This window comes from Ictalurus punctatus, chromosome 28 (assembly GCF_001660625.3).
Source record: "Ictalurus punctatus breed USDA103 chromosome 28, Coco_2.0, whole genome shotgun sequence".
Classification (NCBI taxonomy): domain Eukaryota; kingdom Metazoa; phylum Chordata; class Actinopteri; order Siluriformes; family Ictaluridae; genus Ictalurus; species Ictalurus punctatus.
The window spans coordinates 5876755-5904254 of NC_030443.2; the positions used below are offsets into that span (position 1 = coordinate 5876755).

The 27500-nt window shown below is 39.1% G+C and overlaps 1 protein-coding gene across 5 annotated transcripts in view; it reads left to right on the top strand.

Moving 5' to 3' along the window:
* The window catches only part of dab2ipb (DAB2 interacting protein b), a 150769-nt gene extending 124105 nt beyond the window's left edge, over nucleotides 1-26664 (top strand). For 3 of the 5 annotated variants that reach the window (XM_017459669.3, XM_017459670.3, XM_017459671.3), the window contains 10 exons: nucleotides 9401-9545; nucleotides 12574-12718; nucleotides 13965-14201; nucleotides 14399-14600; nucleotides 15404-15582; nucleotides 15772-16645; nucleotides 17822-17941; nucleotides 20161-20363; nucleotides 22770-22857; nucleotides 25821-26663. In XM_017459669.3, coding sequence (XP_017315158.1) covers nucleotides 9401-9545; nucleotides 12574-12718; nucleotides 13965-14201; nucleotides 14399-14600; nucleotides 15404-15582; nucleotides 15772-16645; nucleotides 17822-17941; nucleotides 20161-20363; nucleotides 22770-22857; nucleotides 25821-25988 — 2361 coding nt within the window. In that variant the 3' untranslated portion in view covers nucleotides 25989-26663. Of the gene's footprint in view, nucleotides 1-9400; nucleotides 9546-12573; nucleotides 12719-13964; nucleotides 14202-14398; nucleotides 14601-15403; nucleotides 15583-15771; nucleotides 16646-17821; nucleotides 17942-20160; nucleotides 20364-22769; nucleotides 22858-25820 lie in introns of all 5 variants that reach the window. The other 2 variants (XM_017459668.3, XM_017459667.3) reach the window with 1 other exon arrangement.
* Nucleotides 26665-27500: the final 836 nt, after the last annotated feature.

Sequence of the window (27500 nt, forward strand, 5' to 3'; positions counted from 1 at the left end):
GGAGGCATGTTATAACTGTGCAATTGTGCATACGTTAGGGCTGCACCATACGGACGGAAATGAACATACTCTAGATATATATATATATATATATAATGTGTTTATTCAAAATAATATATTCAGTAACATATTGATACCATGATACACTTTTCTGAGTAGCGTCACATGTCAGTAGTTTTGTAACGTTAGTGTTTAAATAGAAATGAGTTAATTAGCTAAATTGCATGTTTACAAGTGATCACATGTTTCTCAAATCTGATTGGTCAGAAGGTGTTGATTCCTTTTCTTTCCCAGCAGCTCTGACGGTAGTGGCTGGCTGTGATTCAAATCACATGTGTTAATTTACCAGTGCGCTCTTTCTAATACGTTCATTTCTATAGTAACAGGAATGTGTAATAACGGACATCGCACGCAATTTTAGCTTCATAATAAACAAGATTTAAAATGTTGTCATTTAACAAAGTAAAACGTAGAGGAGATGTTTAGTTAGCGTTTACGGAAGGAGTCTCCAGTACGGACGTACGGTTTTTCAGTAGCAAACTACATGTGGTGTCTCATCAAACTCACGAGGAAGTGATGGAATGGCTGTTTACAGCTATTGTAACACTCGGTCCCCGCCGAAACTATTAGAACGTCACATCAAGGTCGATTCATTTGTTTGCGCTATATACCAAAGACATTTGGGTTTCAGATCAAATGATAGTTCAGGATTTCGCCTTTTATTTCCTGGTATTTACATCTAGAGGTGTTAAACAACATAAAACATTTTGTAGCAATCTTTTGTATCAAACCAGCCATTTTTTTTAAGTGAGCAAAAGTATTGGAACAGACAAGTCTTGAAGTAAATAACACTTAATATTTGGTTGCATATCCTTTGCTTGCAATAACTGCCTCAAGCCTGCGACTCACTGACATCACCGAATTGTTGGTTTATTCTTTTGTGATGCTTTTCAGGCTTTTACCACATCTTCTTTCAGTTGGGGGGGTTGGAGGGGGATACGTGGGTTAACGTCTGGTGATTGACTTGGTCAGTCTAAAATCTTCACTTTTTTCCCCCCTTTGTTGGTGTAATAATAATAATAATAAGTAATATTAATAAAATTCCCAACACTTGAGTTCAATTATTGGTTTATACCAATGAAGCGTACGATGGCCGATACGACAGCTTAAAACGCCACTTAATAAAATAACGTTAACTTACATCATTAACAGTGCTGAGTGCAGCAGTGTACCAATGCTGAAATTCAGTAATGCAGTAAATAATGTTATTGAATGTTCACAGTTAATGCCGTGGTTCTGCGTATCGACGCACCCACATGTGAAACCACTAGGACAGGTTACAGAACATAAATATGCAGTAACACTGCGGTTTGTTAGACGGATGTGATATCCGTATTGGAAAGGCCAATGTTGAGATAGGGATTAACGATCATAGTGTTGTGCAGACCTACACACACACACACACACGCACACACTACAGTGTCTCTTGAGCCCTGACCCAGAAGTCCTGCTGTCAACTTTTGACTTTGAGACTGCAGGGAGTGAAAAGAATATCTTGCATCTGTCTGAAAGAGAGAGAGAGAGAGAGAGAGAGAGAGAGAGAGAGAGAGAGAGAGAGAGAGAGAGAGAGAGTTGAGAAAAGAGAAGGAAACTATCAGTTGTCCTAACACAACCTTTGCCTGGAGTTTAGTTTGAAATGACTGCACGGTACATCTGTAGCAGGGCCATTGGAAATGACGCTTATTGTTGAGTCAGGTGTGTTACAGAAAATGTGAAGTGCATGGGAACTGCAGACTTCGGAAACACCAAAGGATTTGCACTGCTACTTGGCAAGATTCGTATAAGGCTTCTTCTTTTCTTTTTTTTTTTTTTTTTGCGATGGGAAGCAGCACAGATGTTGAAATGTAGAGGAGGAGGAGGAGGTTCACGGCAACGACTAAAGAACAAACATTCCAATTCGCCATGCAGAGACCAAAAACAACGCCCTAGAAGTGCCAAGATACACACCAGGGTTATCACAGATACTGTCACTTTGACAACACACTCACACTCACACACACACACAAGTTCAGTTCTCACAAAAGCTATACCAAATAAGGAGAGAAGGAGTGACATTTATAATGTTTATAATGCATGGTGTTTCATGCTTTCTTAGGACTGAATGGAGGTCAAGCAAGGTTAGTTTGTGAAACATAAACACCACACACACACCAAACAGGACACACTGATGTGTCGAGGACAGAAATTTCACCACTGCCATTCGCAACTATGATAATTCTATTTTAATGAGAACGACGATTTATGCGCCAAAAAAGGTGTGATTTAACAACTTTTTTTTTTTTACACTTTGAATGTAGAAAACAGAGAGGTTGATTAAAAAAAACAAAGATGTGATAAAAAAAAAAGGGTATAAAAGTCTATGTTTGTGTGTGTGCATTTAACTGGCACATCACCGTGATTCTCCGCTATAGAATGTTCAGGAACGTGTTAAGGAACGTAAGCACAGCGCTCATAGCTCTACATCACACGCTTCAGGATAACTGCCGACAGCTGACAAATAATGCGTTTGTTGATTTTGACGTCAAAGTGTGCAATCGTAGTCATGGAGGCGTTTTCTTTCTTTGAGAAGACGTTTATTTAACCTTTTTTTTTTTTTTTTTTTTTTTAGGAAGGAGGGTCCAGTATCAGTGCCCCATAACGGTCATAGGTATGGCTGAAAGTTTTCCGACACCGAGACGTCTCGGGATTCCCGGAAGCTTATTCCGTCTTATTAGCTTTAAGGGCGAGGGGAAAAAAACAGGTCGGTGCAGATTGTGTGGAGGGTTTTTTTTTCTTCTTGTGATTGTTGTGGAAAGAATGCGTGATTTTGTTGCGGCAAATACTTCAAAAATTTGCTGAGTTTTTCTAATCGGCGAAACTGCACGAAACGGTCTTTTGCGGTGATGTTTGTCGGTAAATGAGACCCTTTAGCCGTACTCATGTTCGACGTACGTGAATCGAAGAGGCTGAATGAGCGTTGTGATGACGTCACACGACGTGTCTCGGCCCAGATCTGCGGTAAATCTGCGGTAATTTAGAAAAATTGTAAGTTCCTCGGAAAATGGTGAAATCCTGTAGGGACTACCTTGTTTCTACAACATTAAACCTAGTTATGACGTCCGAACACGTATGATGCATCATTCACAAATCAATAATAATAAAAAAAATTGTTTGTGTTGGCGAATTGGTGTATTGATCGTTGATTATTTTCCTATAACAGCATGCCCTTGCATAATATTTTACAAGTTGTGTATGTTCTATGATGGAGGCTTGCCTAGCTCCTGCTCTGACACACACCAAGAATGAGCTGTACCGTCTAAGGCTTATCAGCAGCTCTCTAAATTCCCTCTTGATGCCCAGGTGCACACACACACACACATTATTGCTGGGGTCTGTCAGATGGTCTTGCCTTTATTAGTTTTCACTGGCAGGCTATGCAGTCACCAGGAGGCTCCGGGATTTTATCCTTTCTTTAATCCTTCCGTCACATTTTTATCATCTCTCCTGCGTCTCGTTCATCTCACTCCTTCCTGCTTTGAATCATCTTCCCTCCTGTTTTAATTCCCTACTTTCTTTCCCCTATGAGGTGATTTTATTTTCTCATTTGTGTGTGTGTGTGTGTGTGTGTGTGTGTGTGTGTGTGTACGTTTGCGTGCTCGTCTCCCTGTCCTGTTTGGTGACGAAATACGGTTTCGCTGATTCATTAACCCAGACCGATTATGGTTATGATTAGTGTCTAGCCTCCGAGCTGTGTGAACGTGCTCGCATGTCCGTGTGTTTGAATAACTAGTAGCTGATTACTGAGCTAAAAAGACAAACTGTAATCATTTATTTGGTTTAGTCCAGATTTACCAATGGCATGCTATAATATATGATGCACGAATAGTGATCATTGATTAGGAATGACAATACTGCAAACAATATAACGTTGCCATTAGAGCTGCAACAGCTAATCGATTATGAAAATCGTTGTCGACGAATCTCATTATCAATTAGTCGGTCTACGTGTGGCACGGGGGAGATTTACTCATTACGTTACTTCCGTTCTGAAAATACGTTTCAGTAGATACTAACATTGTGTCCCACATGACGTACTCTACACTTACACTATGCATTATGTACTCTACCGTCTAGCGTGTGGATTTTAGAAAGGTAATATCATCTCAAATGGAACACTAGCGGGTTTTTTTACTAACCGGAAATATAAGCGTCTTCTAGTCGATGGCGCATGATGATAGCTTTAGCAGATACCCAGATTCACCGACAATTACTTTCTCCACTTTACTGTTTATGTCAACGTTACCTTTTATAGCAAGTATTGCATAAATACTATCATATAATATAAACTTCTATTAGTTTACATTATATATAAGTATTTATACATTATTTTTTATGGATGCACAAAAAACACTGAATTAAACTACAGTCCTGAATGAATAATTATATATTCTGGTGTGTGTGTGTGTGTGTGTGTGTGTGTGTGTGTGTTGGGTTCTTTTCAGTTTTATATAATTGTACAAACAGTTGTGTAAAGTTTTAGTCTGAAGTTTATATTTGTAACACTCAGTTTGTGGATTTTATTTTAAATAAACAAAAAAAACGGTACTGAAAGGTTGCCCCGCCCCATCCGATTAATAATAATAAAAAAAATCGGCCAACTGATCGATTATGAAAATAATCGTTAGTCGCGGCCCTAGTTGCGATACACGAAGACACAGAGGTAAAATCCGAATGCTGTCAGGTGCTAACATCCAGATAGAAAAAAACGCATCCCACAGTCCTTACTGATTATGGCTGTGCTGACGAAATGCTTTTCTGTCATTTATTTTTACGTTAGAAAGATAACTAACATTTAATAGTATTAAAATTATGATCTGAATAACCTTTTCATTTCAATTTGATACATGAACTGCGTGGATTCTGCACCGTTGCATAACACCGAACACACACTGTTCCCTCGTATTTGTTTTCTGAAGTCTTAACTCTGAATGAAATTGAAACCGACATGAAAACCTGAGACGGAATACGTTTGTCCTAGACCAACTTTAAACGGTATTACCGAAATATTATTCGTCGACTTCATTCGTATTCGGCGATCGTTTAATCCTGTCCGAGGGGGGAGGGGTCACAGTGGATCTGGCGCCTATTCCAGGAACGCTGTGCGCACGGTGGGAATACGTACTGAATATTAAATTCCCAATCACTAAGCGGACGGTGAATGAATGAAGTGAGTGAGTCATGGTTTCGAAACTAGCCCGTGACTCATTACACACGCGCTTATGATTTTTCACCCGCAGGTAGCTTACGTCTCGCCTTGGGCTGAAAAACAGAAACATTGCCATGCCTACTCATTTAACCAGCTGTTAATATTCCTGCTTTCCTTTTAACTTTTGTTAGGACACACTGCGCTCTTAGCACCCTAATGTGATCAAAAAAAATAATGTATAGCAAATAGAACTTCATTTCCATTTTCACTGCACAAGATTCACGCTGTTGCAGTACAAATGTCCAGTCATTCAAAATGCAGCTCCAAGCATCCACTATCCGTTACAGAACTGTAAGAATTGAATAAATATAAACATAAGTAATTTAGTTAGCAAAATTCCTATTTCATGAAGAACCAAGCAGCTGTAGTAGAAGCTCTTCCTCTGTTGTAACCTCACAGGGCAACGTGTTGGAGATGCTTTTCCGCTCACCACTGTGTAACGAGTGGTTATTTAGGTGTGTTCGCTAGAACCAGTCTGGCCTTTCATCTTTTCCTTTGATTTTCTTCTCAGTGGAAGGTTTTTTCGTCAACTCTATTCTGTGTGGGGAAAATCCCAGGAGATCAGCACTTTCAGAAATACTCAAACTAACTAACCCGAGTCTCTGAGATCACATTTGTGATCGCATCGCCCTCCTGCCACATGATTGGCTGAACGGATAACTGCGCGAATGATCAAGAGGGCTCCTATTAAATTGCCCACAGTTTATACGCTTTACTCTGTCTGGACAGCCAGTTTAATCTTTCCTCCTATTCTTACACCCCAGTTAGTCATAGCTACAAATAAAACCTGCTTACTCGAATACTAGCCCACACGGGTCCCCAAATACTTCCTGTTTATTCTGTCCGTCTCCAAATCCCTGTTATTTCCTGATCTCAGTCTTTGCATCAGCTTGGGCCTGGAGGCTCTGGAGGCTGCGTTTCTAATAAAAAAAGAGAAGAAAATAAGAAGCGGCGTTTGCTGCATAACGTTCGGGACAGTTTGTGAGATCCGCGTGACCACGGATCCTAGATACAGTCTTCAGAGAAGTTTTTATTAGCCTGGCGTATATCGTTCTCACCGAGGCCAAGCAAGCCATTACATAACGCGTCGAATTCAGACGGCGTTCGGGAATAAAGCACGGAGTCCTGCACGGAATATTCAGTTCTGTGCTATTTACATTTGTGCTGCGTCATGAAGGAGGGAGAGCGAGAAACAGGACTGAGCGAACCGGACAAATCAAAAGAGGCTGAATAAAGAGAACGAGAGAGGAACAATGCAGTGCACAGCGTAATAAGAGAAATCGAAGAGAAATGTGACCCATTATGCTAAGTAAATGACATGTATGTACAGTATATGAAGAAAATCCAGGGAGTAATTGCAGTATGTTGTGGAAATATATGTCAGGACCCTCCCCCCCCTCCCCACTTAAAAAAAAAAAATCATTTGCATACATTGCAATTTCAACATTTGCTTGATTTATTTTCTATAACTGTACCACAGGGCTGTTGAATGCTCGCTTCTGATTGGTTAGAATTCTATCTTCTGTTCTGTAATTGTTCATATAGCAGTGTCGTGAGTTATGGGTGAGGAGATGTTTATTTAGTACTTTTGAAGGAGTCTCCAGTGTCGGCGGTAAACTTCTGAACAGGATGATCGGTACGTGTTTCCCAGAAGACAGAATCATAACAATATACACTGATCATCCTGTTCAAAAGTTTACATCCCCCTGGCTCTTAATGTAGAAATTCAAATATTGTTTCATTCAAATTAGGCAAATGTGTACTATCATATATATTCTTTTTTCTTTCTTTCTTTCTTTTTTTGTATTTCCCAATCAACAGAACCCAAAATGTTATAAATATTGATTCTAAACATTGTTTTGGTAACAAAAGCAAATTATTATTTTTTTTTATTATTACATTTCCTGTTCTACTCCAATTCCCATTATTTATACTTTTTTTTTTTTAATTAGGCATTAAATGAAACACATTCAGTTGAAATGATGAGTCAATTTAATTTGTAGCCATAAAACCTAAATGAATAAGAACAACTTGGAGATTATTAGAAGACTGTACGGGACAGAGTTTATCTGGAAAGCTGAAATGCTGCTCACGTCGACGTGCTCCTGTGAATTCTGTCAGAAACATCAATATTATGCTTGCAGAATATTACAGCACAAACCTGACTCAAGGCCTTTAGGTTTAATATATTAGTCATATATGTACATAATAAGCACATATGCAGTGTGTGTGTCTGTGTGTCTGTGTGTGTGTGTGTGTGAATGCATATAGCTAAGTTAAGATAAAATATTGCACACATAATAAATGAGTTCAAACCCGCAGGGTTGTATTTGCTCGATTATTTTTGCTTGTGTGTGTGTGTGTGTGTGTGTGTGTGTGTGTGAATGTTGATGCTTGGCAGTTTGGATCAGTGTGCGCATCCTATCTAAAAAAAAAAAAAAAAAGTTACTCTAAATCAGCTCCTGATTGGTTCCCCGCTGGTTCGATTTGATTAGGGACGGATCTGTACATCAGTGCTAAAGCTCTTCCGTTCCTTCTGTTGTTTGAATGATAATCTTTATTTACATAATGTCAATGCCAACACGTCTTGTTTCAGTAAAACAAGTTTTCTGGTTGCTTTAGATCTGCGGAGGAACGGTACGATAAATCCGTTGTGATAATCGTATGACATAGTTTCATACAGTATCAAGAGGATGTCATGACGTTACGTGACATGACATTAACACGTTAGGATCCAAAGGATCAAGAGTAGCCTTCTAGTTGTTTTACACAGTACTGTTTTTATATATTTTTTTAACCTAATTAGTTTTTTTGTTTTTTTTACAAGATGGGATTCTACGGTTTTGTTTTAATGGTGCTTTCTCACCGATTAGAAATTCATTCTAATTAGAAGTCCATTCTACGCAATTTGTCCCCCTTCTTCTCTGCAGTTTCGTCTTTCCAGTTCCCGCCCACTAGACTAACACGCGCTTCCTCCGAGACACGTGAATCTTTTCGAAACAGCTGCTTGTGTTGCGTCACAGGACAGCGTAACATGTTCAGATGAATGCTGCCGTCTTCCGCATACATGATCTCACAGATTCCTACGATTAGCCAGTGCCACTCTGATTGACAGGGGAAAGAGAGTATGACATCCCTCCGTCCCAGACAGCATGGTCAATTCAGCTCTCTACGCTCCTGGCCATGGATGACTGTGCCTTGAACACAACTTGTGATCTCCCAACAATAGCGCTCCCTCTTCTCTGTTTCGCCGGTTCATTTTGTTACACTCATCAAAGCTCTATTTATTACTGAGGTCTCATGATAAGCTGCCGTGCTGAACGAACGACTGTTATAAACTAACTAAAAACAGGAACTGACTTGTTTCTCAGACGTTCCGCAGCATTTAGAACCCTTTCCGGTAGTACACTGGTGTTCCACTCCACCAGCGGAAAAACAAATGAATTACTTTATCTCTGCAAGTCTGTTATAAGATTAGTGAGGACACTGTTGGGTTTCTGTGTGTGGAGTATCATGACTCCGTGCTTAGCTGCTGGTGAGCGGGGCGATGGGACAACACAGTATACAGCTGGCAAAATAAAATTATAACATTTAAACCTAGTACTCTAGGTAAAAAAAAAAAAAGAAAGAAAGAAACACTTATGAAAAAAATGCAAAGCCCTGAGTGTCTACTTTCATATGAGTTAAAGAGTTAAACATAACTTAAAAGAAACAGTATAAACGGATAAAACACTGACATGTTTCTAACCTAATTAGTTGCAAAATGTTCCTCCAGCTGGTTTTTTTTTTTTTAGTAACATTTACTTTTCCAGCCTTTTTGTTGCCCCGTCCCAACTTTTTTGAGACGTGTTGTGGCCATCGAATTCAAAACGACCTTATTTTTCCCCCCCTTAAAATGGTCGAAACAGTTGAAATGTTTTCTATGTTCTACTGGGGATAACATACGGGTTTGTGAGATTTACAAATCCTTGCGTTCTGTTTTCATTTCCATTTGTTTACATTTTACACAGCGTCCCAACTGTTTTGGAATTGGGGTTGCAAATTGGAATGTGAATGGACTTTATTTACTTGTTTATTGTTTGCCTTTTCATCCAGGACTTCCTGACGGATCTGATGATGTCCGAGGTGGACAGATGTGGCGAGAACGAGCACTTGATCTTTCGCGAGAACACGTTGGGCACTAAAGCCATCGAGGAGTACCTCAAACTCGTGGGCCAGAAATATCTTCAGGATGCACTGGGTAAGACCTGCGAAACATGTGATGAAATCAGGAACTTGCTCGTGCAAGTCGCGTCGCTCGTCGTCCGTTTATAAGGCTGCGGAAATAATTGAAGTAACAGCGCGTCGGAGTGTTCGATTTAATCGCTCGATTAGTACTAATGTCTCCAGTACCAGGGCGTTGTAACAGTCAGGGGTGACGCTGTTCTTTTAACCCTTTACTGCATGGTGTTGCCATATGGAAACAATTCATTTATCTCCAATTTTTGGATGGGAAATAATACAAAACGATTCTTTCCTGTGTCTAGGGGAAAAAGGCTGGCTTTAATTGTGATATAACAAAAAAAAAAAAAAAATTCCATGTCAGATGACCAGGATGTGCTGTTTGCACTTCCTTTTCTGCAATCACATGGCATGGTGAAGGTCATCATCAATTTTCATATTTCACTATGTAAATAGTATATTTACATTTTTTTCCCCACATTGAAAGTAAGGGAAAAAAACGTCATTTTGCAACTGCACCTTATTTTCAAAATTTTATATTTCAAGAGAAAGAATTATAAAGATTCTTCACCCAAACCATATTTGGATCGAATTTTTGTGAGTATTTTGAGGGAGTAAATCTATCCACGTATTTTTATTTATTTTTATTTTTTTACAACTGCAATCCCTTACTAAGAGATCTAACTTTTACATGCTTACTAGGTGGCAAAAAAAAACTCCGGAATTGGAATTGTGTTGTTTTTGACTTTATGATACTTTCCAGAAATTGCATCCAGAAATATAAAACAAACAAACAAACAAACAAACAAACAAAACCCTTATTGGCTGTTTATCTGCAAAAAAAAAAAAACAGCTGTATGTTTCACACTATTTATACCTGCACCAGGGGAGCGAATAACCGTGTGTGTGTGTGTGTGTGTGTAAGAGAGCGAGAGAGAGCGAGAGAAATCCAGAGCTCTGTATCTCCCTTTAGGTTTCCATTAGGACCACATTTGGCACTGTTGAATAATGTAGAGCTGTTTTTCTCAGATTAACTCGACTTGTGAAGCTCAGCTGAATTATTGAACAGCTCGCTCCTCAAGATTGACTGAGAGCCACAGAAAGGACGACGCAAGGACAGGACCTAAATATCTCTTCTTCTTCTTGCGTGTGTGTGTGCGTGTGTGTGTGAAGTTTTTAAACATGCGTATGATTTGAAACAGCGACCGCGGCTGATGAAATCATTAGAATGATCAGCACCAGATGTGTCACTGTGGCTGCGCATGAGCTATGTGACACTCATCAATCCTACTACACACACTGTGCCATCCTCTGCCTGGGGTTGTATGAGGTGAAACAGTGTCCTTATAGAGTGTAGTGGTGCCATGTCTTCATAGTTTAATCTGCTTTGTAGAGCGCATCCTAAAATACGTAGCCAGGAATTAATTAACACCATCTCTACCGTCAAGTGATCTTGCCATCTCTGCTGAAAAAAAACCCCCATAGAAAATCCATCACAGAAATTAGAATGGTTTCCACTGCATACAAATACCATTACAAACCATCAGCTGACTATTAAAACTACTGTCCATAATGGTATCCACTAGACATAATATGCTACCAATAGAAGGCAAAAGATTACCAGTAGAGACCCACAGGGATCATTTCAGTTTCCATTACAAACTAATATAATTCCCATTATATCCATTAAAACCATTACAAATACTATGAGGGTTACTATTGGATTTTTTTTGTTTTGTATATTTTTTTTTTCAGCAGTCCAGCATCCACACTGTTGGACAATCAATTTAAGGCAGTTTTGAGGGAAATATAAAATGCAAATCTCCTCCAAATCACTTAAGAACATCATGCTCCTGATTTCTGTTGAAATTCTTCAAATGATTCCGGTCTATTTTTTACAACCTTTGTGCACAAAATCCACAAATTCACCCATATATATATATATATATATATATATATATATATATATATATATATATATATATATATATATATATTTCTTATTAACTTCAAGAAAAAGTGAGGGGACTGGATCTCTGTGGTATAAGAGAAGTAAAACACTTTGGCACATGCTGCTATTGGAAAACAATAATCAGCTGCTTTGTTTAATATTTTCCTCTTCATCTATTCTGTCTAATTAAGCTAATAATTGGTTTTGGGGCTTCCGTTTGCTTTTTAATACAAAGGGTGACTAAAGGACAATGAAAAGGAAACTGTTTTTCTGGTATATATGAACAACAGATATATACATCTGATTTTATATCATATTCAAAAGTTAACGGATTATCATTATCAGTTAGCGAAAAGTGAATTGCACAGCTAGACGTCGAGCTTAACTATATTTCTCAGCATTCTAATCACATTCTGATCTGCTGAAGTGTTGAAGAAGACAGCTTCAGTTTTTTTTTGAGTTCCTCTCAGCATCTTTTTAATAGCATGTCAGAGAACTCTTCTTTTTCTTTCTGCTGTCGTCCTTGGATTGCTTGTTAGAGGTCTGGTTTTTGGGTTATGTAATAAAATAAAATATTTTTTATTATTATTATTATTATTATTAAAAATCACACAGACCAAGTGTAATTTAACTTCATTGTGGTTTGTTTTACAGTGGCTGTCATTTAGTTATTATTTCATGCTCTTTATGAAATATATACTTCAACTTAATCAATCGCAGAAGGGTCAGAATTAGGCCATAAAAACCATGTGTGACAGCTGGAAGGAAATGCTCAGTGTTTCAGTTACAGTGCGCTGCTCTTTTTGCCTGTATGAAGAACTGTATTAGTCACAATGACTCGCTTTACTCTTTTCACATAAGAAAACGAATGTAAATAAGATCAGGTATCGCTGATGTAAGAATAAGAATTAAAACAGGAACTGTTAGAGAGCCCCCTAGCTGCCAAATTAGTGACCCACAGTTAGGTACAAAGCTTTTCTAAACACATCTATCCTAAAAATATTTTCTCTTGTAGGTGTTATTGTTTTTCAGGCGTGGAAAATGCCAAGGTCGTTCTTTTACTCCTTTTCACTTCACTCTCACTTTCTTTCAATAGGGGAGTTTATAAAAGCGCTGTATGAGTCAGATGAAAATTGTGAAGTAGACCCACCGAAATGTTCAGCCAACGACCTTCCTGAACACCAGAGCAACCTGAAGATGTGCTGCGAGCTCGCCTTCTGCAAAATCATCAACTCCTACTGGTAAGTAGAAGAAAGGCGAGAAACTGCAGATTTTCTTTAGAAATAAACTGCTTAATTATGCACTCATAGCCGGTTATAATTTACAGAAAGCAGCAACAGTGATAACAGCGTATGTTAGGAGCAGCAGTGTGTTACCATCTTTGTTTGTTGGGTGGGGTTGGAGCATTTTAATCTAAAGGCTTACACCTTAAGTTAAATATAAATAGTAAAATTGATGCCTATTGATATTTTTAGGAAACACTTATAAACCCTACACGTTTACTAAACGCTTTTAAACCCCAAACGTTTACTAAACGCTCTTAAACTCCAAACGTTTACTAAACGCTCTTAAACTCCAAACGTTTACTAAACGCTCTTAAACTCCAAACGTTTACTAAACGCTCTTAAACCCCAAACGTTTACTAAACGCTCTTAAACCCCAAACGTTTACTAAACGCTCTTAAACCCCAAACGTTTACTAAACGCTCTTAAACTCCAAACGTTTACTAAACGCTCTTTAAACCCCAAACGTTTACTAAACGCTCTTAAACCCCAAACGTTTTCTAAACGCTCTTAAACTCCAAACGTTTACTAAACGCTCTTAAACCCCAAATGTTTACTAAACGCTTTTAAACCCCTAAACGTTTACTAAACGCTCTTAAACCCCAAGCGTTTACTAAACGCTCTTAAACCCCAAATGTTTACTAAACACTTTTAAACCCCTAAACGTTTACTAAACGCTCTTAAACCCCAAACGTTTTCTAAACGCCCTTAAACCCCAAACGTTTACTAAACGCTTTTAAACCCCTAAACATTTACTAAACACTTTTAAACCCCGAATGTTTACTAAACGCTTTTAAACTCTAAATGTTTACTAAACGCTTTTAAACCCCTAAACATTTACTAAACGCTTTTAAATTCCAAACGTTTACTAAACGTTTACCAAACGCTTTTAAACTCCAAACGTTTACTAAACGCTTTTAAACCCAAATATTTACTAAACATTTTAAAACTCTAAATACTCTGTAAACACTTACTGAACCTTTACTAAATATTTTTTAAACCCTACACACTTAAACATGTTTAAATGCTAAACACTGTGTAAACACTCCATAAGCATGTTTAAACACTGAATAAACTCTAAACCCTCAGCAAACACTGTTGTAGTGTTGCATCTTTGGAAATCTTGTTGACTGTTACTCAGATTAAAAATAACTAAGCATTCCAAACAGCTACTTCTTGTAATTGTATTTTTTTTTTTATGCAGTGTTTTTCCACGAGAACTGAAAGAAGTGTTTGCATCGTGGAGGCAGGAATGCAGTAACCGCGGGCGTCCGGACATCAGCGAGCGTCTGATCAGTGCCTCATTGTTTTTGCGTTTCCTGTGCCCGGCCATCATGTCTCCGTCCCTGTTTAACCTGACGCAGGAATATCCAGATGAACGCACGGCTCGCACACTCACACTCATCGCTAAGGTCACGCAGAACCTCGCCAACTTCACCAAGTGCGTACTACTCTTCCACTGATATTATTAGCTGCATGAACAGATCGTCTTTTCACCATTTAGCAATGGATGCCCAAGGCTCTTATGTCTTATGCTCTTATGTCTTAAATATCAAATATATCTTTTCTTCATATGAAATTTTAGGAATATTTATGTAAAGATACGGTAAAGTACCATTGGTTTCCATCTGCAATAAGGTTTGGCAATAAGGAGGAGTACATGTCCTTCATGAACCAGTTTTTGGAGCACGAGTGGACCAACATGCAACGCTTTCTACTCGAGATCTCCAACCCAGAGACTATCTCCAACACGGCCGGATTTGAAGGCTACATCGACCTTGGCCGTGAGCTCTCCATGCTGCACTCCTTACTAGACGAGGTCGTGTCTCAGATGGATCAGGTGGGCCATGTTAGATTCCTGCTACAGTAGATATGTATTGAATTATTACACACTATATTGATCTAGTGCCTTATGATCTATGTGCAAACTTTCATCTCCTTAAAGCAACTTTGGACTCCAAAAAGGAAAATTCTCACAGTTGCACTTTGGAATTAAATTATGAATAGAGTATTTACATAATCCATCACTTTTTCTCTCACAGGTTTCGAGCTGTACATGAAACTCCGTCGGCCTCCCAGTGACTATTCCTGATTAATAGTTAGATAAATAGTAGGACAGCATTAAAAATGTATTCAGGAACAATCCATAGGGTATCTTGTGGTAGAATATTGCGTGGTGTGTTTCATAAGATTACTAGATCCTTCTCTCTCTCTCTCTCTCTCTCTCTCTCTCTCTCTCTCTCACACACACAAAACACCACAGAACCAGATGCATTTAAATCATTTAAGGATTCAAAATAGGTCAAACATTTAAAGTGTTATTTTATTTTTAAATACCGCAGAAAAAGTGTTGCGCTTCAGAGAATCTGTCTCAGCCATGGCTTTTCACAGTCTTCATTGGCAGTATAGAGAGTTCTGCTTGCCCTCAGAGGTCTTGAAATGGAAATCCACAAGCCGTTCTAATGCAATTAGTGTCATAAAGGAAGGGACTTTGTTCTCAAGCACACATTCTGTACTTTATAAGATGCGCAATGATATTTTTGTCCTCGCAGGTTTTACAGTTTATGGTCTATTGTATGTCAAAAGTGGATGAATATGTTTGCTAGGGTTGATTCATGTTTCCTTTGACTTCTATCTTTTCAGGCTGCCACCTCCAAACTGGGTCCATTACCCAGAATCCTCCGAGATGTTCACACAGCACTGACTAATCCGTCAAGTGTTCAAGTTGCTGTGCCGTCTGATAGCGCTCCGTCCCCACCGCCTGCTGGGTGCAGCGTTTCTACTAGCCTGCAAAAAATGACTATGGACAGTGATCTATCAGGGTAACACATAAAAGCACACACACATACATATTATACTTAATAATAGTGGCTCCACAAATTTCTTACACTGTGAATATCTGTAACATCTCTGTGCTCTGTGTTCAGTTATGCTCTGTACCAGATCTGCTAAAAGTTCTGTAGCAGCTTCACAGGTTCTTAATTTTTTTTTTCCTCTTTCCATTTTCTTAGCTTGGTTGACTTCACACGTCTGCCCTCGCCAACTCCAGAGAACAAGGACCTGTTTTTCGTGACACGTTCGTCAGGTCTCCATGGCTCACCCGCCCGCAGCTCCAGCTATTCCGAAGCCAACGAGCCTGAACTTGGCCTGTCCAATGGCGCTAAAAGCCTGTCCATGGTGGACCTACAGGAGGCCACCAGGACTTTGGAACTCATCCCGGTCACAACAGAAGGTACTGTTGAGAAGCACATGGTGGCTTGGAACACCCGGGCGCCACAGTGCAACCCATCCGGAGGCCCAATGATCCAGAAACTGGGGCAGAAGTCGATAAGTACAGCAGGAGAGGTGGTACCAGGCAGGCCGGTCCAGCTCCTCGCCCCTCTGTCTTTCCAGAACCCCGTGTACCAGATGGCGGCAGGATTGCCTTTGTCCCCAAGAGTGCCAACTGGTGGAGACTCCGGCTCAGAATGTCACAGCTCTCTCAGCTCGCACAGCAACAATGAGGAAGCCGGGTGCGGGAAACTCAGCTTCCTGAACCATGGGGGTGGGGTCGGGGATGAGTTGGTCAGACGCTCTGGGGAGTTTTCAAGAAGGCAGCTCTCGCTTACAGAAGCACAGCATGGAGGATGCCAATCTGCAGTGCCACGGCAAAACAGCTCCGGGCCCCAGCGTCGAATCGACCAACCACCACCACCCACACAGGTTGGTGCCCCCCGTGGACGGACTCCGCCCAGCATGCTGAGCTCTGTCCCTTACCCACGGCCCTCGAGCGGCAGCGCTGTTTCGTCGTCACCTGATTGGCCGGGGAGTGGTGCGAGACTTCGTCAACAGAGCTCGTCGTCCAAAGGGGACAGTCCTGAGACGAAGCAACGGTCACAGCACAAGGTTTGTTTCTCTTGTTTACATTTGTATCATTTCATTTAGCAAGGATTTTTACATTAAATATTACAAAATATTTAAATTGTAGGTCCTAGGTGCACGTATGAATGTACGACTAGATGCCTGATGCACATGAGGTACTATTGTAGCTAGGGGTGTAAGACATAATCAGTATCTCTATTTGAATCTGTTTAGCGCGCTGGATCTGTATTCAGATATAAACCTGACCGGATTGATTTTTGTGCTTGTTTGTTTAAACCACCGTGACCCTGACCAGGCGGTTACTAAGGATGAACAAATGAACGCTGTAAATACATTGCAACGCCCTGCTCATTCACATTTTGTTGCGTTCCGCAGGATCCCAGTCCTGATACATGGTTTTCTAAAAATACAAATAAAACAAACTACCAATAACGTATCTGGGTTTGTATCTATGCACAACACTTTATCTGTTAATTACATTAAAGTGTAGCTAGGATTAAACAGTATATTGTGCTCAGTCATTTTGCATAAGAGGTTGAGAAAATGGATGGATGGATGGATGGGTGGATAGATGGGTGTTAGTTCTTGATATCACTTACATTCTATTCATAGAACCTTGCTCAGATTGCCCATAGTTTCTATAATAGCATGTATTAAAGAAACTGTTCTTACCTCAGAGATGTACTTCCTGCAGTAAATGGCTGTAATTGCAGTCTGGGGTTTTGCCCTAAGCATATGGACTGCTGTCGATGATCATAATTGTACTTTGAAGGGGACAGGAAGGGCATTTCCTCTCAATGCTTTGGACTCTCTCCGGAGATCTGATTGATTTGGCCTGAATGATTGATGGAAACCCTGGGGCACCAACAACAACTCTGTCTCTCCATCTCTTGCTCTCTTTCTCACTCTTTCTCTCTCTCTCTCTCTCTTTGTCTCTTGTTATTGAATGTGAGGTTACCAAGGCCATACAGTACCATGAATAGATGACTGTGTAATCTAGGACATTATCTCATGGCCCGCAAATAAATAAAATTTATATATATATATATATATATATATATAAAATGCGCACACACACACACACACACACAAGGCTTTCCCATTTACGGTATGTGTGGATGTTTTATGACTTGGCTATACTCATGCTGTACTCATGCATGTGTGTGTGTGTGTGTGTGTGTGTGTGTGTGTGCGCACTAGGCCCCTTCCCCAGTGATCCCCAGTGCGTTGGATCGTACGGCTGCATGGTTGATGAATGTGCCGTACTTAGAGCAGGACTCAGAGACAGATCGCAGGGACGATCAGGCACTTAATGATAAGGTAATAGTCCAAACACACACACACACGCATGCACGTGCGCAGACGCACACGCACACAGACCTCAATTTGTACCATTCTACAATAATAATGACTACATGAACATTATGAATTAGCACATAAGGAACTATGCAGCGATCAGGAGACAGATATTTGAGAAAGGTCTCAATTTCAAGCATAGACCTTTTATTGAACTGTCTTTAAGACAGGGGAAAATATGGTAGTGTATAAAATGTAGCGAAATACATAGGGAAAAAAATCTAAAACATACATTTAAAACCAAGTTTATGATAAAATAATGATCTAGTCCTCATGTGATTTTCAAATTCCATGTTGTATATCATATGCACACATGTTCTCTCTGTGGACTTATAAAATAACAGCATCATTAATTCTGAAATACCTTCCAATATAAAAACCAAGGAATGTGGCAGCTGGAGTTCAGTCATTCATCCCATTTTTAAACATATCCCTCAAAACCCTGAAAATCCCTTTCCAGTTTATTAATGTCAGTAATTCCTTCTTGCTGTGATATATTTAGGTACCAAGTTGTGTGTCTCCATATGAGGGAATTAAAAATAAAAGACTTATTTTTTTTTTGGTCGGGTGTAACAAATGTACTTTTTCAGCAGCAGCACTAAAGACAGAACAAAGCCTGAACTCATTGTGTCAAAGTGATGTACAATAAAGTCATGTTAATGAAATATAGAACATCTGAAACGTCTTAAGTGACTGAGACATACTTTTACATACAACTCAGAAGTCTAGAATAACTTTCAAGAATGAGCTGACAGCTCAGAGACAGAACAGGCCTCAGACACCAGCATTAATAACGTGAATCTTTTAAACTGGCGGTTCTGAACTTTATCTGTGTCTGGGGGGAAAAAAACCCTCCAGTGTATTAAAGTCAGTCTCCACTCATAGAGCCTTACTGCATATCGGTTGTGAAATCATTTAATTTTCCAAATATGGGTAAACGTAGCTACTCAAAAAAAAAAAAAAAAAAAAAAAACGCTTTTGAACGACTTTGACGATTTATCAAACAGAATTTTTTTTATATTTGATGCTGAATTAGTTATATGTTCAACGTCCTCTTCACTGTCCACCAGGTTTTGCTTCTCTCGCTTTCTTTTTCCCCCTGCTCTGCTTTAAATATTTGCATATACGCGCTCAGAAATAAAGGTAGCAATCTGCACTTACGGTCCCCTCCGAAACTATTGGAACAGCAACGCCAATTCTTTTGTTTTTGTTATGCAATGAAGATATTTGGGATTGAGATATAGGGCATATATTTTTGAGGGCAAAATATATTTCCTGGTATTTACTAGATAGATTACCTAGATGGGTTAAAAAACTTAGAACATGGCACCTTTGGTGTCAGACCTAATTTTTAGGTGAGCAAAAGTTTAGGAACAGATAGTCTTAAAATCAATTAAAGTAATCAATACTTAATATTTGGTTGCATATCCTTTGCTTGCAATAGAGTGGATTGTGATACCTTCATCCCTAGCCTGTAGAGGTTGTTAGTGATGTCAGTGGCTGTTGTTCTGGGGTTTTTCTTCACAGCTCTCACAATGTTTCTGTCATCAACTGAGCAACAGCTGATGATGTCTGTTTGTCAATACACCAGTGGTTTCTTTCTTTTTCAGAACATTCCAAATTGTTGTACTGGTTATGCCCAATGTTTGTGCAATGGCTCTGATGGATTTTCCCTCTTTTCTCAGCTTCAAAACAGCTTGCTTTTCTCCCATAGACAGTTCCCTGGTTTTCATGTTGGTTTATGCTTTTTAACAGCAAATGCAGTCTTGAAACCCAGGGCTCAAACCAAGAGCAGACATTCAGTGTTCAACATTAAGTGTTTAAACAATCAGTGTAACAGGACACACCTGGGCAGCAAGAAACACCTCTCAGTTGCATGTTCCAATATTTTTGATCACTTGAAAAATGGGTGGGTTCAAACAAAAGGTGCCATGCCGATAGGTGTAAATATCGGGAAATGAAAGCCGGAATTCTGATCTGTCGTCTCATGATCGTCTTTTGATCTCAAACCCAAATGTCTTCGGTGTATAACAAAAACAATAGAATTGGCTTTGCTGTTCCAATAATTTCGGAGGGGACTGTAAATAAATGAATAGCGATTGCGGTAGCAGGGCATGTCCATGTGTGATGTGCATGTGTGTGCTTACTGCATGTCACTCATGAGCTGTCTCTCTCGCTCTCAGTATCAGGCAGAGATATCCATGCTGCAGGACCAGCTACGCGTGTGTGTGCAGCAGCTGGAGCAGTGTGAGTCTCGGCTGCACTCTCAGGATGATCAGGCTCAACAGCTGCTGCTGCAGTACCAGAACCGTCTGGAGGAAGCTGAGCAGAGACTGCAACGCCAGCAGGAAGACAAAGAGCTGCAGATGAAGAGCATCATTAGTAGGTGAGACACAGATTACTAGACACTGTACGTGAACTCTGTTCAAGTGCGTAAGTATGCACAGTGTATATAAGGAATAAACCGTGATGGTGAGGTGTGCTGTTATCCATTTATAGTTACATTTAATGTTATCACTTACACTATAGTAGCTACTCTTCTCCATCCTCTCTTTTTTCCATATTCCTGATGTAAATAAGACAATTGTGTCATGTTACAGAGAAACCTGAAGGTGTAAAGTGGTGGCTCAGTGGTTAAAGGCTCTGGGTTACTGATCTGAAGGTCAGGAGTTCAAGCCCCAGCACTGGAAAGCTACCACTGTTGGGCCCTTGGGCTAATCATATGAATAGCTCTCTTTGCTGATGGGTGGGACATCAAGAGCTGTTTTCTGACTCAGAGGCTGAAATGTGCATGCTGTTCATTTTATTCTCCTCACAAAGCTCAGAAAATATGTGTAGTTTCGATCTATATACATTTGGAAAGTAGACTGTTCAAGGTTTCTGGGGATGTGAGTTTTATGTTTGTAGGACAAAAACTCGCGGAGATTTTGAAGTGGGAGGGCGAACATTCTATTTTCTCCCTCAGGCGGGAGAGCCGACCGCTAAGTGTTAACCCTCAGTTGCTCAGTTGAATAAATGAGATAAATGTAAGTCGCTCTGGAGAAGGGTGTCTGCCAAGTGCCATAAGATGTAACAGTAAAGTCCTGAAGACTTTCCCATGGCAGAAAACTGTCTTACTTTTTACAAATATCTCCTAACAGAAAGCTTCACCATGTCAACAACTCGGGTTTTATTTGTTAAATACAAGCACATTTTTCAATCGGTTTATTAGTCTTAGTTTAGGTTAAGTCATCATTTGAATGAGTTGTTACTATAGAAACAATAACATATTAGAACAAGCACATTGATTGATATTGTCACTACTGTCCAACATTCTAACTATTCAGATTTGGCAATTCAGCAGCGCAGTGGTTGAAATATTTACAAATTTTACATATTAAAATGGTGTGTGTGTGTGTGTGTGTGTGTGTGTGTGTGTGTGTATATATATATATATATATATATATATATATATATATACACACTGACTTGCTAAATTAAGGCTTTAAAACTTTACAGTTGTCAAAAGATTGAAAAGATGCTTCTGTAGAAAATTTAAGTTTGTTTTTTTTAAGTCCCAATGGTAGACCACACTACCAACAATTCAATCAACTTGATATAAATTCATCGGTGATGTCACTGTAAACATAGAAATAGAGCCAAACACTTACAGTTCTTTTTTGTACTGATACTGAATTAAACACTACCCCATGACTGGGATATGACAGGCTGTGTAGGCAACTAACTAGTTAGTCGCTAGCTAGTGACTTGCTAGTGAATTAAACAGGCAAAAACAAACATGAAGGAAAGTGAAGAACAATAAACTAGAATTAGAACATATATACACCCCAAAACCTACAAAAATCATGTGGTATTTGATTTGCTTCACAAGTCGATAAGTGTTCTAATATAGCAGAGCCCATAGACGTTTGGTTAGCGGTCGATGCTAAATATAATTATAGCTTCATTTCAGTCACATGGAATGTTTTCTTAGTCATTTAACAGCACATCTGCGGTAAATGTAGATAGTCCTGATGATACTGTTTTGTTTCTGCCTTAACATTGTTTCTTTAATCGTTAGCATCAATCGTAAGCTAATTTATCATCACTGTCCAGATTTCACAGTTGCTAAGCAGCTGTGTTCACATAACTGTAAACACTTAAATAGTGAGGTATACAATAGTAGAAACACAAGATCCTGATGAGGAGTACTTTATTTCCTTTATAAATTATATTTATTACATAGTCTTGTCATTTTGGTCTCTTGCTGTGAGCTTTTGGAAAAGGTCATGATTCATGTCATAGCTGGTTGCTTTGGTTTTGATGTTTTAAAGTCTTTACTTAGGATTTTTTTTTTTTTTATTTATTTTTTTTTTTTTTAAGTTTACAGGGATAATGAATGGGAGAGAAACTTCTGGAACCAAAGCAATTTGGGGGGAAAAAATGTTCAGCCCTGAACTAAACTGAGCTGAACTGAACTGAACTGAGAGCTCATTACTGAATGAAAAAGCAACAGACTAGAATAGACTAACTCAAACAAACAAACAAAAAAGAAAAACTGTGACACATACCAGGACAAGGTTTCTTTTTTCCTCTAAGAATCCGGATGGATAAAAAGTGTCAGCTTTTGTCTAATCTCGGTTTAATGTGTTTATTTGTGTACCCTGTATAACCAGAGCAAATTTATAGAGCAAAACATTGAGCCCATGTTCTGGAACAAAGTCCACAAAATCTGACTAATACTGTATGTCTGTGTGTGGATGAACAGATGAATAATTAGTGCTAAAATTGTTGGTTTTTTTTTTTGTTGCAGGTTGATGTCTGTTGAAGATGAGCTGAAAAAAGATCATACTGACATGCAGGCCATAGTCGACTCCAAACAGAAAATTATAGATGCACAGGTACGAATGCCTGAAAATATCAGAACATTCACCAAGGGGAAAAAAAAAAATGCACTGGTTGTTATTGTTAGGGGTCAAAACACCGGAGATCTTCTTTTTCTTCTTCTTCTTCTTCTTCTGCCTAGCATGTCTGTGGCAGCCCATAGAAACGTCTGTTAAAAAGTTGTTAAATTTGGCACACTGATTGGGGAGAGTCAAAGGAACATTCAGACTACATTTTTGGGTCAAGTGCTGCCAACGCTCTAGCTCCACCTTCAGGTCAAATTTGGGCTTGATTTGCAAGTACATTTATGGTCACAACTTTTGAAACGTGTATCCAAAATTTTAAAGTCAGACATCCCACTCTATCCCACTCTAATAGCCAGACACTATGACAGGGGTGTCCAGTCTTATCCAGAAAGGGCCTGTGTGGGTGCAGGTTTTCATTCCAAATAAGCAGGAGCCACACCTGAATCAATTGAAAGCCAAAATCAACTGATTAAACAGGTGGAATCAAGTGTGGCTCCTGCTTGGTTGGAATGAAAACCTGCACCCACACCGGCCCTTTGCAGATAAGATCGGACACCCCAGGTCTATGATGTTAATTTCTGCCATTTTGGAGTTTGTGAAAAACTTTTTTTTTGTTACTTCTCAAATCAACACCAAAACACAGAATGGGGGGAAAAGGCCCTGAGGGAAAAAAACCACATGCATTAAATTGCAATAAGAAAAAAATTCAGGTCAGAGCAGTAGCAATCACGACCACAGGTCGCAGCAGCTGCAGCAGCAAGAAAGGCTGCACTAATAGTATTAATATATTATTGAACAATAAAGTGCAGTGGCACAGCGGGTGGCGTTGCCACCGCTTCACAGCTCCAGGGTCTCCGGTTCGATCCTGAGCTCTGGAGCTACTGTATAACGAATCGATTAATGTCTCACTGCGAGATAAAGCCCAGGTTCCAATCATTAACATTAATTATCGTGCTATACTAATTAAAGTTGAAAGGTTTTTTTTTTTGTTTTTTTTTTACTTTTAAAGAAGCCTCCTTCTTCCACACATACTATGTCTAAAATTAATCACCTACGCATTCATAATGAAGCATGAATGGGTAGATACATTGCCCTCCACTAATATTGGCACCCTTGGAAAATACAAGCAAAGAAGGCTGTGAAAATTTGTCTTAATCTTTTGTTTAACCTTTTGATCTTTTGTTCAAAATATTCACAAACATACTCTGCTCACATGGACATCAAACAACTGCAAGCACAAGACAAGTTTATAAAAAAAAAAAAACTTTGTTAAATATAGGTGTGCAACAATTATTGGCACCTCAATGAATTCCGATTGATATTTTACATTTTGTTTAGTATACCTGGGTGACTAGGAACAGGAAATTATTCAACCATGACTTCCTGTTTCACAGGGGTATAAATATGAGGTAACACATTGGACAAATTCCCTTAGTCATTCATAACAATAGGTAAGACCAAGGAATATAGCTGTGATGTGCGGCAAAAGGTTGTTGAGGTTCACAAAATGGGAGGTGGTTATAAGAAAATAGCACAAGCATTGAAAATGCCCATTTCCACCATCAGGGTAATAATTAAGAAGTTCCAGTCAACTGGAAATGTTATGAATCAACCTGGAATTGGACGTGTGTCTATATTGTCTCAACACACTGTGAAGAGGACGGTTCGAGTGGATAAAAATCTACAAGGATCACAGCTGGAGAACTGCAGAAGTGAGTTGCTTCTTGGGGTCAGAAAGTCTCCACAACTACAATCTGAAGTCACCTACATCACCACAAGCTGTTTGGAAGGGTTTCAAGAAAAAAGCCTCTACTCTCATCCAAAAACAAACTCAAGCGTCTTCAGTTTGCCGACACTACTGGAACTTCACATGGGTTCGGGTTCTATGGTCAGGTGAAACTAAAACAGAGCTTTTTGGCAATATACACCAGAGGTGGTTTTGACGCGCACAGAGAGGTAGCCATATGGAAAAGTACCTCATGCCCACCGTTAAATATGGTGGTGGATCTTTAATGTTTTGGGGCTGTTTTTCTACCTGAGGTCCTGGACATTTTGTTAGGATACATGTCATCATGGACTCTATCAAATATCAACAGATATTAAATGAAAACCTGACTGCCTCTGCCAGAAAGCCTAAAATGGGCTGTGGTTGGATCTTCCTGCAGACAATGATCCAAAACATACATCAAAGAGATTCTATAATAAGTAATGGTCTCAGATCTCTTGCCATGTATTCTCCAACCTCATCAGGCATTATAGGAGAAGACTCAGAGCAGTTATCTTGGCAAATGGAGGTAGCACAAGGTATTAAAAGGGTCCCAGTAACTGTTGCACACCTATATTTAAGATTTATATATATATATATATATATATATATATATATATATATATATATATATATATATATATATATATATATATACATATATATATATATAAACCTGTCTTGTGTTTTTGTGATTTTTTTTTTCAAACAAGACCAAAAGGTTAAACAATAGAGACAATTTTTCACAGCCCTCTTTGCTTGTATTTTCCAAGGGTGCCAGTATTAGTGGAGGGCACTGTATCTACCCATTCATGCTTCATTATGAAAGTGTAGGTGATTAATTTTAGAGATAGTATGTGTGGAAGTTGGACGCTTCTTTAAAAGTAAAAAACAAAACAAAAAAAAACACCTGTATGTAAGGAATAAAACCTATCGTCCATCACTTACCGTTTCAGCATTTTTGTGGTTAAACAACACCATTAAAAAAAGCAGTTTCTTTTTATTCTTAGATTATGTAGAGTTTCCACCAGACAAGTCTCTATGAATGAGCTGTTACTATAGAAACAAGCTTGGTAGATGACCTCCCACTCGCTCCCGCATGAGAGCAAACTCTGCCCACTGCTGTTTTAGGTTCCGTCGGATCCTCAGTCCATGATAGTAATTCACATTTGTCTTTTTGTCTCCGCAGGAAAAGCGGATAGCTTCTCTGGACGCCGCGAATGCGAGGCTCATGGCCGCTCTGTCTCAGCTGAAGGAGCGCTACAGCATGCAGACTCGCAACGGCATCTCACCCACCAACCCCACCAAGCTGCAGATCACTGAGAACGGAGAGTTTCGCAACACCTCCAACTGCTGAAGCCCAAATAGAGAAACATTCACGCCTTGACCCGGACTGAAAGAATGGATGAGGGCAGGAGACACAGACGTCACTGGCGGAGAAAGAGAATGGCTCTTGAACCCAAGCGAGTTCTTTTTGAATGAAAGAGGAACTGTTTGCAAAAAGTCGCAAAATTCTATTGGCTGTCCTCGTCTGGGACATGAGTGAAACCTCAGACTTGTGGCTGTGACCTGGCAGTAGTGTCTGCTACTTCAAGTTTAGGACAAACCACTAGATGTAAATCTCTATCAGAGTATCTACGCGTAAACAAAAAGGACATACTGGTACATCGCTTTATCAATATGGACACTCCAACTTGATCCTACATCCAAATCGTTCCTTGGGAAAAGGTCATTCTCTGAAGCTTTTAGTATTACAGAAATGCTAAGCTTCTAAAGGACATCAGGTGCTGCTTTGCACTCTTTCTCCTACACGGACTGTACTCTCTCAGACCGCTCCACAATTCGCCCATACGTAGTGCACTTTGTGAATTATTAACATAATAAGCCTTAAAAAAATAGAACTGCAGCTCCTTTATCCCTTGATCTGTGTCTGTAAGTAAGGTAAAAAGTCAAAAGTATTATTTATTTTTAAACCTAGTCTAGACAAGAAATGAACAGTCAATTATATCTAAAATTATATATATATATATATATATATATATATATATATATATATATATATATATATATATATATATATATATATATATATATGAGTATGTACTGTGCAGTTACACTCTGTATGTACTATATATGTGCGCACACACACACACACACACCACACCACAGCCATATACTCAAAGGTCATACATGCACAGTACTTCAATAATAAAAAAAGAATTATTGCAGAGTAGTTTAATATCAGATGATATTACATAATAACAATAATAAGAATGCATTCAGTATATCAACAGTATATCAGTGAGATCCTCCTAAAGCTTCAACAGCACTTTATTCTGCTAGCTATGCCATTTCCTGACCAATTTTTCTACTCTGCAGTTTTGTTTTGTTTTTTTTTTACCTCCACATACATATAGTTTCCACTTTACTCAATCGATACTTCCTAAGACTTTGTTAATGACTCCAGACACCAAGTATGCAGTCAGTTCCTGCTATTATACATTATTTATTAGCGTATATGCTTAAAATGGCCTCCTTAGACTCGTGATGATTTAAATATATACATAGATATAATTATTTTGACTGTAACTTGCCATGGACGCGTCAGTTAAAAGGTTAAGGAGCATTACGGTGAGCACTGGCAGTACCCACAAGCATGAATTCGACGTCAATTTGCACACAGCCTCTTTGTGTCGTTTTGTTTCCCACTTCTGTGCCTTCTTTGTTTGAAGGCAGCTTTGTTGTTTTTTTTTTCGTTCTTACGTGTGGCACCAGGTATAGTCTGTAGTCCTTCAGCGTGTCTAGAGCTTGTATATTTTTGTATTCCTGTTCATAACTGCTTAAGGCGCCACATGCAGTTATTTCTGAC